At 38.3% G+C, this 12,707-nt stretch overlaps 1 protein-coding gene and 1 pseudogene across 2 annotated transcripts; one reads left to right on the top strand and one right to left on the bottom strand.

Annotated features, from left to right (window-relative positions):
• The first annotated feature begins 160 nt into the window (after positions 1-160).
• On the top strand, positions 161-2,004 carry LOC143555658 (beta-glucuronosyltransferase GlcAT14A-like; annotated as a pseudogene). Its single transcript, XR_013139242.1, has 3 exons — positions 161-703; positions 1,113-1,188; positions 1,261-2,004. The product of XR_013139242.1 is annotated as a beta-glucuronosyltransferase GlcAT14A-like (transcript).
• Positions 1,995-2,856, bottom strand: LOC143555670 (B-box zinc finger protein 32-like). Its single transcript, XM_077045188.1, has one exon. The coding sequence runs from the start codon at positions 2,739-2,741 to the stop codon at positions 2,187-2,189; it is 555 nt and encodes a 184-aa protein (XP_076901303.1). The 5' UTR covers positions 2,742-2,856; the 3' UTR covers positions 1,995-2,186.
• Positions 2,857-12,707: the final 9,851 nt, after the last annotated feature.

Raw genomic sequence — 12,707 nt, 5'->3', positions numbered from 1 at the left:
TCCATCTGTTTGACAATGGTCGGTCCATCACCATCCACCTTCTTTGACGTTTCTTGATCTATTCTACCTTTACAATAGTTGTAGTAAACTTTACTTCATCCCCTGCCTCCTTAGTCCTTTTTTTTATATAATTTTTGGTTAATTCAGTTAAAGTAAACAAACCAAGATCATGAAACTCCCCAAGCTTCAATCTTTTATTGTTTCCAGTAACACCCACCTCAAGTTTCTAGCTCTTGTTACTTTATTACTGCTTCTGGGAGCATCATATTTCCACTCAAGTGGAGGTACAACATTAACATTACTCCAGGAAGAAACATAAACAGAGCAAAAGTGGTGGCATCAAAGAGGCCAGGTGACCCTCCAGAGTTGGCTTACTGGATATATGGATCTAGTGGTGATGGGCTTAAGATACTGAGGGTTTTGAAGGCTGTTTATCATCCTAGGAACCAGTACCTTTTGTTGCTGGACGCGTCCTCTTCGTTAGACGAGAGGACGGATCTGGCACTCTCTGTCCAATCACATCCCGTGTTCAGTGCTTTTGACAATGTGGATGTGATTGGACGGAGTTACGCTGTGAACCAGATGGGAGGATCTGGACTCGCCGCGTTGCTCCATGCATCTGCATTGCTTCTTAAATTAGGAACAACGTGGGATTGGTTTATTCCGCTTGGTGCTTCGGATTACCCGCTCTTCAATCAGGATGGTATAGTACATTGTTTTTGAATTCCAACATTTAAGGATTAATCATATTAATTTCATTTGAACGAATTACAACTTTACTCTACCTTGTCTTGTAAGATAGCGTTATTATTCTACTCCCTCCGTCACGGACAAAGTGTCTTAGTTTCAAAAAAACAAAGTTTAAGGTAGATTAAATTATTGTTTTTTTTGCTTACCAAATGACAATAATGCCCTTGGAAATTGGGTCTATAATTATTGTTTATTAATGTTAGTTGTGTTTGTTTAAGGGTAAACTTGGAAATTAGCTAATAAATTTTGAAAGTGGACATTTGTAATGGGGCAAATAAAAAAGTAAATGTGGATACTTTTAATGGGATGGAGAGAGTACATTCAGGTTCGGTTGAACGAATATTGATTATTAATAAATGCAGATATCCTCCACGCCTTTACGTTGTTGCCAAGGGATCTTAACTTTGTGCATTTTGCAAACACCAGCACCTCAGATGAGTAAGTCAATATGTTACTTTTAATTTTTATAATGACAAGTAGCATAAGCGGAATCATATATATGCGGTGCAGGGATGAAAGGGTTAAGCAAGTGGTCGTGGACCCTAGCATCTATGAAAGAAAAAGCACTCCAATTTTCTACGGTAAAGAAGGCAGAAATGTACCCAATAAGTTTAAGATCTTTGCGGGTTCCCCTTGGGTGATCCTGAGCCGATCGTTTATAGAATTTTGTGTAGAAGGATGGGACAATTTTCCTAGGAAATTGCTTATGTACATGAGCAACTTAGCGTCGCCTCTTGAATTCTACTTCCAAACAGTCATATGTAACACGCCCGCATTTCATAACACCACAATCGACAATGATTTAAGATATCATATTATGAGTAGAAACGATAGCCTAAGCGAAATGGGAGAGACGGTGATTGCTGCAAGGGCTTTAGATGATGCCCTGCTGCAGGAGATTGACAACAATGTATTAAACCGGTCCGCAAACGGGGTTGTGCCTGGAAAATGGTGTTTGGCACAAAAAGCAAATGTGACTGGAAATGGTGACACAAAAGATAAACAGATTTGGGGAGATATTAACTCGGTTGAGGCAAGTCCCCGAGGCGTAAAGTTGGAGCTAACACTTTCCCGGCTTGCTAATCAGAGAGTTGATGTGTGCGCAAACTTAAACAGAAGTTGAAGTTGAAAAATATTTGGAAAAGGATCATAATATAAGATTTTTGAAACATATGTATTCATACAAGAAAAGAGTAGAGTAAGAAACAATCTTCGTATATTAATTTTAATTCATTTTCTCCATTCAATTCTAACCCACACAATTTACTTTCTATTTTTTTTCATTGTTACATTGTGAATTGTGGCATATAATATTCATGATTCAATTTCTAGGCACTTTACTTATATTTTGCATACATTATGATTAATACTTTTGAATCTTGCTACAAAACCAATCTTGAATATTATTACATGCATCATTGATCATATACTTATTACTAGCATTCCGCCCAGCTCTCCTCCTTGTGTTGGCGTTGGCGTTGGCGTTTCAACATTCCTACAAGTTTTAATTGTTCAACGACTATTGACTTAGCCGGCACCCCGGATATCTCCTCTAGTCTCTTGAGTAGAGTTCGCATTATTTTTCTCTTTGACGTGTCCTTTGTGAGTGCCAACCAAAGTGAAGCCGCCAAACCAACCCGATATGGCCATTCAGACCTATTAACCCACCATACTTGAAAAGCATGTCTAGCCTCATCAACCACCTTGCTACTAACCCCAAGCCTTGAACACCAACTCATCAACAAGTCTCTCGTCTTCCAGTCAACTGACGTTGTCGTAGAACTAGTCTTGGTAGTGGAAAAGGAATCATCATCATAATTAGATATGCGAATGGGAATACGAATATGGCGAGCAACGAGGAAGTTGGCGGTGTGAACTTGAGTATCACAATCTAAACAAAGGAAAGCCTGGTCCGAACAACAATATAAAGAAGGCTGCTTGTGGTGGCATAGCTCACAAACCGCGGCTGCGGCTGCTAGTGGTGATTTCATTGTGATGCTTAACAATTAGCCAACTACACCAATGGCAATATATAATATAGGAGTTGTATCAAGGGGGACAAACTGGTGGCTCACAAGCCAACTACACCATTGGCAATATGTGTGTGGCTCAAGTTCTAGCTAGTATGTGTTAAATGTTAATCACCAGTTTCATTGAATCATTCTTTTCTATAATTTCTTTTCTTTTTTTAAAAAAATGGCATGTGATTTTTATTTATACACGTGTAATAGTCAAAGAAACACTCAAGCTTATTAGTGGCTAAAAGTTGAAATTGAAAAAAGAAGAAAAGAAAAGTAAAGGGTTTGGTTATTTTAGTCTTTAGAATAGATTATTATCTACGGTTGTGGACAAATAAAGACACGAATCTGAAGGTCCAGGGGAGTCTTGGCAAGTGGCAAGAAACAAATGTAAAACCGTGTCGTACTAAGATATGGTCGGATGCACATACACTCCACCTACCACACAATTACTCTTCCACCAGTCAAATATTAGAGGACATATATTCACCGACAATACGTTATAATAGAACTTGCACAACATTTCAGCAAGTCAGGAGAAGATCAATCACATGTTTTTTAAGAAAATTGCTCCTCCTTGTGTAACACTAAAATAGTATATGGTTTTATGTTACCGCTTACTAGTAATATTGTTATAAGTTGTGTGTTCGACATGAGAATCCGACATAACATATATAGCTCTACACATTAGTGATGTGTTAGCATGTTGTTTTTTTGCTTCAATCTAGATTATCAAAGAAATATGCTACTACTTATGTGGAATTTGTTGGTTGACTCATTTGCTAAATGACGAAGCGTATATCGACTCACTGGTAGACGATCTACTTTCCTCGGGTGTGATTATACTATTTCACCGATGGTTTTCTTGGATCTGTGTTCTTCCACCTACAAAATGAACAGCACCGTCAACTTACCCCTCAGAAAGGGACAGAGGGGTCCTCTTTGGGGTAACCCTCCGGTGTGAGAATAAGTATTTGTGGGAGAAGATAATAATATCAGAGTAAGGAAATCTGGAGAGTATTGCTTAATAGCTGAATACTCTGTAATTGGATGTGATTGTGTATATTATTGGCTGTAACTGTCTGTGATTGAATGTAATTGAATATCATTGAATGTCTCTCCTTGTGGAGTTGATGCTGTATTTATAGTGCTAGGGTTTCCACTGATTGGGCTCAGCCTTGTTGGCCTCCTCCAATTGCTCTGCGCCACGTGTCCTCTGGGACACCTGGTGCTTTCTCATTGGTTATAATCACGTGGTAGCACATGGGTTATGCTGAGTTGTCCACCTTTCATTTGGCAGCTGTCAACATCAGCATATTCTTATTCCTTAAAAAGATACCTTCTGGAAGGTTGTCTGACGTGCACAATCAAGGTTGCCCTAATCCTGATTTGGATAAGGGCGAGGCGCCTATCCTGAGGATGCGCGAGGTCTTCTCTTTATTCTCACGCGCAGATGTTTCATGCGCAGATGTGATATGCACAAGCATGTGATATGCGCCACGCGCGGATGCGCCACGCGCAGATGTGATGTGCGTGAGCATATGTGATGCGTGAGCATATGTGATGCCTGAGCATATGTGATATGCGTGAGCATATGTGATGCCTGAGCATGTGATGCATGCGCCATGCGCATAGGTTTTGGCTTTGTGCCTTCATAAAGTCTTGATTTCAAGCCTCTTGTCTATATTGTTGGGTTTCTATGAAATTAACAAGCTTAGTTAACCATTTGACTAGTCATAATTAAGGCGGAAGCGTGATATTTACAAACTAAACATATGTATCCATGTGTTTATATATGTATATGTTCATGAATAACCTAGTTTATTCATGTTATAAGATTACCAATAATCTATTTACTAGAAACCCGAAGCAAGGATCAAATGATACGGAAAAGCTAAACTATCAAGCTTGTAAACACTTACATTCTTAACCCTTTAAGAGTTTAGTAGATGGTTGAAGAAGATGATGATGTGAATGCTAGACTTTCAAAGGAAAACCCTCAAACGGAATATACCCCGAGCCTCCAACACACACCGAGCTATGCTAGGAAGCTTGAACACGAAAAACCCGAGACCCGAGCCCTTCCTTTTCTTTTTGCCGTAAACAAGAAAGAAAGAAAGAAAGGAAGAGTTGTTGTTGTTATTATTTACTTGAAAGTCTTGAACCTTTTATATAATGAGATCATATCTCAATCAAATCATTTGTTAGGTTTTAGTCAAGTGATCCTTACTCAACCTCCAACAAACCTTACCAACTTTGACCAAGTGTATGGAGTGTGTATGACTCATGTTTTTATCATATGTTTTATACCTTATAAAATATATAAACACCCCATCTTTTATAAAACATTTTATAAAGGAACACATGGTTAAATAATCATTCCAATAATAATTATTTGAATAAATAAATTAACCAATTAATTTATTTAACACTTTCAAGTAATTATTCAGAAACCCGATTTCTGAATGTGTCGTGTTCTGTATTTGTTTTATAGATCATATCTCAACAAATACATAATTGGTGTGTGTCTAACTCGTTATTGGGTATGACCCGACTTGGATCAAACACGGCTAGCCACATTAACCTGATTATGCGTCTCGGGCATACGGTATTCCAACAATCTCCCACTTGCACGAGACTCATAGGAAGTTAATGCTAATGGTGAATACCGCCTAACAACAGGTCACCACCCCTAGTGTGTTTGACTAAGTGCCATTCAATAACATCATCCCCTTCAAGTCCATACTTGATATGATATAGGTAAGTCTTATCATTACATCCCTTTGTTACTAGATGTCCTGTCAAATCGAAGAGACACAGAGTGATCATTCTCTCAACGATTTAACTTAACAGGCCTTAGACATCTAAACTCTCAACACATAAGAGGAACAAATCCCATCTTGACTGCATACATCCTCGTTGACATCTCATATAATATCTGAGCTCTTTCTTACACGTCATCGTGTTACCGAAATAACAAAGAATAGAGTCAAGATATCAGACTTGATGAAAAACCAGATCCGATATGCATCTCAGGTCAAAGGACACAATGATACTCGCCTTTACTCAAGGATTACTTATGATCAATTGCACTAACTCCATGCAGTGATCCTTGAGAGCGGATCATGTCCAATATTTGTATCCCACAAATATCTATGAACCTTGGTGGCAAACCTATGCCCTATATTCATCACATGAATATCAACCAATCCGAGTTCATAATAGTCTTAACTTCATACTTGTTCCCACAAGTATGATCGACTACGGACGTTTAGAACAACATAAGTCATTCATGGATTAAACATGCAAATATAGAACATAACTCATTGAATAATTAAAACATAATTAATTTTCATGAGATCTCCATTACATTCGTTCTTATACAAACACTAAATACAGATTAAATCCACTCACTAGAATACCGAAGTCCTAATGCACAAACATGACCCTCATGCTTTGGCCTATCGAGGAGCTTCGTGAGTGGGTCCGCAATATTTTGATCGGTATGAACTTTATGAATACATATCTTTCTCTTTTCAACTTCATCCCTTATGTAGTTGAATCTGCGCTCAATGTGCCTCGTTTTCTGATGAGCACGAGGCTCCTTGATCTGTGCAATAGCACCTTCATTGTCACAGAATATCTCTAGGGGCTCCTGAATGGTAGAGATAATCCCTAGATCCATGATGAACTTTTTCATCCATGCAGCCTCTTGGGCTGCCATTGAAGCGGCGATGTACTCAGATTCTGTAGTGGATAACGCGACAACATCCTGCTTCGAACTCTTCCAAGAGACAGCGCCTCCATTCAAAATGAAGACATATCCCGACTGTGATCGAGAATCATCTCGGTCAGTTTGGAAACTCGCATCCACGTAACCCTTTACGACGAGTTCCTCCTCACCAGACCCATATATTAAAAACATATCCTTAGTCCTTCTAAGGTACTTTAATATATTCTTGACAGCCATCCAATGACTGTCACCTGGGTTGTGCTGGTATCTACTCGTTATGCTTAAAGCATACGAGACGTCCGGTCTAGTGCACATCATTGCATACATAATAGATCCTATTGCCGAAGCATAAGGAACATGCTTCATCCTATCCTGCTCTTCCTTAGAGCTAGGACTTTGGGATGAGCTTAACACGGTTCCTCTAGGAATAGGTACCAAACCTTTCTTAGAGTTTTCCATCCTGAACCTTTTTAGGATTTTATCAATGTATGCACTTTGATTAAGTCCGATCAATTTCCTTTTTCTATCCCTATAGACCTTTATTCCCAAGATATATGTCGCTTCTCCAAGATCCTTAATTGAGAAACGACTACTTAACCACGTTTTAACGCTTTCCATACTTGGTATATCATTTCCAAATAAAAGTATATCATCGACATACAAAATAAGGAACATGATTATACTCCCACTAGCCCATTTATACACATACGCCTCATCACCGTTTTGGACGAAACCAAACGCTTTGATTTCTTCATTAAAACGATGATTCCACATCCGTGATGCTTGTTTCAACCCGTAGATTGATTTCCTTAACTTACATACTTTATCAGGATTAGATGGATCGACAAAACCTTCAGGCTGAACCATATGGACATCTTCCTCAAGATATCCATTTAGAAAAGCGGTCTTGACATCCATTTGCCATATCTCATAATCAAAATGAGCTGCAATGGCAAATAATATCCTGATCGACTTAAGCATCGCAACCGGCGAGAAGGTTTCATCATAATCAATCCCTTGAGTTTGCGTGAAACCTTTTGCGACAAGTCGAGCTTTGTAAGTATCTAAATTTCCATGCATATCGGTCTTCTTCTTGAAGACCCACTTACATCCAACCATTTTGGAGTTAAGTGGACGATCAACCAATTCCCAAACTTGGTTATCGTGCATGGATTGCATCTCGGCGCTCATGGCTTCAAGCCACTTGTCACAATCAGGTTGTGACATAGCATCTTTGTAGGAGATCGGTTCATCCGAATCGACCAAGTAGCAATCATCCACAAGAAATCCATATTTCTTGGGAGGTCGACTAATCCTATTAGATCTGCGAGCAACGTGTGTATGATCAACCATTTGATCACCTTCAACATCCTCGTGTTGAAAGCTAGTATCGACCAACTGTGTATCATCCAGTGATTCTTGAACCTCTTCAAGTTCCACTCTCTTTTCACTAGGTCCTTCCATAAGGAACCTAGTTTCTAAGAAGTATCCTTTGCGTGAAACAAACACTTTTTGTTCACTAGGATCATAGAATATATATCCTATATCATCCTTTGGGTATCCTATGAAGATACACCTGATGGATCGAGCCTCAAGTTTATTTGGGGTGTCACGTTTAACATAAACTATGCATCCCCATACCCTTAAATATGAAAAGGATGGAACCTTTCCATGCCACACTTCATAGGGTATTCGATCCACCTTTTTGGTCGGGGCCATATTCAAAATACGAGCCGCTGTGAGTAGCGCATATCCCCAAAATGATGGCGGTAGTGAGCTTCGTGCCATCATTGATCGAACCATGTCCAACAGTGTTCGATTCCTCCTCTCGGATACTCCGTTATGTTGAGGAGTTCCAGGAGGAGTGAGCTGTGAAATAATTCCACAATCTCTAAGATGACTTTGAAAAGCATCACTTAGGTATTCGCCTCCTCTATCGGAGCGGAGTACCTTGATTGTTCGGTCGAGCTGATTTTGTACTTCATTTTGAAATTCTTTGAACATTTCAAAGGCTTCATGTTTGTGTTTCATTAGATAAACATACCCATATCGACTAAAATCGTCGGTAAAGGTAATGAAGTACCTTTCACTATTCCTACTAGTTGGCTTGAAAGGTCCGCATACATCCGTATGTATGATACCTAACAAATCCTTAGCCCTTTCATTTGTACCTTTGAAAGGCTCTTTGGTCATCTTGCCTTGAATACAAGATTCACACTCATCAAACGAACCTAACTCGTTTGTTTTCAAAAGACCTTTCTTTTGGAGAGTATTTATACGATTCTTGTTTATGTGTCCAAGGCGACAATGCCAAATGTAGGAATCACTCAAATCCTTTTTGAGTCTTTTAGTAGAAGTTTGATATAATGAGCTATTTAAGGTATTATCATGAACCAATTCATAAATACCGTTGTTTGGTACAGCTTTAAAACAAAAGATACCATTAGATGATACATGCATTTCTGATCTCACAAATTTAAAGTCAAAATTACATTGTCTAAGAAGGTGCACAGAAATAATGTTCCTAGTCAAACTAGGAGCATACAAAACATTTCTCAAAATAACTTCCAAACCACTTGGAAGCGATAAAGTGAAGTCTCCTCTAGCGACCACGTGCACCCTTGCACCGTTGCCCATGAAAAGATTCACTTCGCCCTTCTTTAAGTCTTCATTCTTTTTGAACCCCTGCAACCAATTGCAAATATGAGTTCCACATCCGGTATCCAATACCCATGTGTTAGAAGAAATAAGATTTAGCTCAACATTAATCATAAAGACATTACCCGAGGTATGCGCCGCATTCCTCTTGTCTTTTAGCTCTTTTAGGTAGACCGGACAATTGCGTTTCCAGTGTCCGGTCTCCCCACAACCAAAACAAGGATCATCCTTATGACCCTTCGGTTCCATAACCTTTTGTTTCTTTGCCATAACCGGTGATTTGCCCTTACCCTTAAGATGCACTGGGGGACCCTTTCTTTTTGCTACCTTAGCCTTAGGATTGGGTTGAGACCGATTCTTGGATCTACCTTCATTGATCGCAAACATGGGTAAAACCCTTTTGCCCATGCTCGCCTCGGCTGTTTTAAGCATTGAGTGAAGTTCTCCAATGGTTTTGTCCCACCCGTTCATGTTATAATTTAACACGAAAGTGTCGAACCTTTTCGACAAAGAGTTAAGGATCAAATCCGTTGCTAACTCTTTTGAGATGGGACAATTGAGCTTGGCGAGGCGATCAATGTAACTTTTCATCTTAAGTACATAAGTTGAAACTGGTTGATTATCATCCATTCTACATGCATGCAAGGCTCGAACCGTTTCGAACCTTTCAACTCTTGATTGCTTAAGGAACATTTCCTTAAGTTGAGTAATCATGTCGTACGCATTATGGTTTTCGAAATCCTTTTGGATTTCGGGAACCATAGTCGCCAACATGAGGCATGACACTTGAATGGAATCTTCCGTAAGTTTGACCCAATTCATATATTCGACCTCACTACCCTCTTCCGGTTCTTCGGGGATAGGTGTTTCCAAAACATGATATAATTTTTCTTGTTTTAGAACAATCCTTAAATTTCGGAACCAATCCGAAAAGTTATTGTGGTTAAGACGGTCTTTAGCGAGAATAGATCGGAGAGAGACATTTTGGACGTTAGGGATTATGTTGTCGTCGACGTGTGCGGCCATCTGCAGAATTTTAATTAAGTTCATTTTAGTGTTTTACCTTTTTAATTATTAATACCCTTTTATATATATACCAAATATAATTAATAATTAAAATCTAGAATCCAACGATAAACCCGACTCCGGTTAGGTGACCTTTTTCCCATTGTCGATTTATCAAGGTAGTTATTCATAACAATTGCAAACCCTTTTGCAACTTCTAGAGTTTATGGGACCGGTTCGAAATCATATTTCGTGTCGGCATGTTTATCCCATCAACACCTATTAGACCCCATGCTTGGGTGACCCTCTTCACATGGTTCTAATTTAAGTCGTCCTACTTGTATCAACTTGTAATATTAACATACAAACGGTTAGGTGACCTTTTTCCCATTTATATGCCAATATTACCTTAACATATTAATTTTCTCTATGCGGTTAGGTGACCTTTTTCCCACTAAGAGCTTACTAATATGTTAAGCGTTATACAAAAGGATGGTGTTTAACTTATTATCCTTAATTTTAAAAGGGATTTTTAGTTTTAATAATTCTAGTTGTAAAACTTTAAATCATGTACTAACATGCATTTAGTAACATGATATTTTGAAACCATTTTCAAAATTCTAATTTATAATAAAACCATTTTATTATGGGCGTGAGACGGCTAGTTAATAAATCCATTTTATTAAACTATGTGTCACGTAATTACCGATAATTATTAGAACCCGTTTTATGCTTTGTTAATTAATTCTATGTGACGAAGTTGATATCCTAATATCTAACAACCACACAATCAAACAATCAATTAATTAACAAGCATACACAATTATACTAGACACGAGCCACTAAGTTAGACCACACTTGTTAGCCGAAACAAGTGTGTGTCTTAGGTCCGATCCTAAGGGACACATGACACATGGATGTTGTAGCTCCCACTCGATCCCGCATCCAAATGCTTCGAGCATCTTCTTCAACCCCGTTGTGATCCATTGGGCTTGAACTTGGGCCTTAGCTTCCATAAGCTTCCATTTGGGCTTAATTGGTGGGCTTAGGTCCTTTTGGGCTTGAATCCCTTTAATGGGCTTGTGAGACCCATTATCACCATACCCGGCCCAATTAGGCCCAAACTTCCAATTTTGCAATCTTCTTTAATTTTACAAAATCAAATGTCCTAATACATTTTTTCTATAAAATAAAGATATTACAAATAACCTATTTATTACATACCCATATGAATAAATAATTACAAAATAGCCCCTAATTAATTATTACAAACCGAAACTTTGAATAATTAACTACAATCACAACATCAACCACAAACAAACATCCACTTTGGTCTACGGCTCGGTCTAGTTTTAACAAACATAACCCGTTATGTTTTAGGAACCCGTTCCAAAACCCCTTGACTTTATCGGGCCTAGCCCAACCCATTTGGGCTTGACCCAATAACTAGATTATGGGCTTCGGCCCACATGTGCAAAACACATGGGCTTCGGCCCAATTAAAAAACTCATGGGCTCGGCCCATTTAACCAAAAATGGGCTTCGGCCCATAAAGCTTTTCCCTTTAATTTCCGGTTAGCCCAATAACCATGTTAAAGTGGGCTTCGGCCCAAATTCACCCGAATTGGGCTTCGGCCCATTTACTCGGTTTTAATTTTTTTTTTTTTTTTTTTGAACCAAGCCAAAAACAATAACAAGATTAAATACAAAAAAAATCATGCATGTTAATTTTTGTATAAAATCTTTCAAGGGGAAAAAATATAAAACCGAGAACCCGAAGCTTAGTTTCCCGTATCCCGGCTCTTGATGCCATTTGTTGAGTTTCTATGAAATTAACAAGCTTAGTTAACCATTTGACTAGTCATAATTAAGGCGGAAGCGTGATATTTACAAACTAAACATATGTATCCATGTGTTTATATATGTATATGTTCATGAATAACCTAGTTTATTCATGTTATAAGATTACCAATAATCTATTTACTAGAAACCCGAAGCAAGGATCAAATGATACGGAAAAGCTAAACTATCAAGCTTGTAAACACTTACATTCTTAACCCTTTAAGAGTTTAGTAGATGGTTGAAGAAGATGATGATGTGAATGCTAGACTTTCAAAGGAAAACCCTCAAACGGAATATACCCCGAGCCTCCAACACACACCGAGCTATGCTAGGAAGCTTGAACACGAAAAACCCGAGACCCGAGCCCTTCCTTTTCTTTTTGCCGTAAACAAGAAAGAAAGAAAGAAAGGAAGAGTTGTTGTTGTTATTATTTACTTGAAAGTCTTGAACCTTTTATATAATGAGATCATATCTCAATCAAATCATTTGTTAGGTTTTAGTCAAGTGATCCTTACTCAACCTCCAACAAACCTTACCAACTTTGACCAAGTGTATGGAGTGTGTATGACTCATGTTTTTATCATATGTTTTATACCTTATAAAATATATAAACACCCCATCTTTTATAAAACATTTTATAAAGGAACACATGGTTAAATAATCATTCCAATAATAATTATTTGAATAAATAAATTAACCAAT

The sequence above is a fragment of the Bidens hawaiensis genome, unplaced genomic scaffold (assembly GCF_021521415.1).
Source record: "Bidens hawaiensis isolate Kalapana, Puna unplaced genomic scaffold, B.hawaiensis_p1.1 tig00001032_1, whole genome shotgun sequence".
NCBI classification, from domain to species: Eukaryota; Viridiplantae; Streptophyta; class Magnoliopsida; order Asterales; family Asteraceae; genus Bidens; species Bidens hawaiensis.
The sequence above is the reverse complement of the archived record's forward strand: the minus strand, read 5'-3'. Positions and strand labels throughout refer to the sequence as shown.

Excerpts from the sequence above, each read along its gene's own strand:
- LOC143555670 (XM_077045188.1), bottom strand. The coding sequence starts at position 2,741 with ATGAAATCACCACTAGCAGCCGCAGCCGCGGTTTGTGAGCTATGCCAC.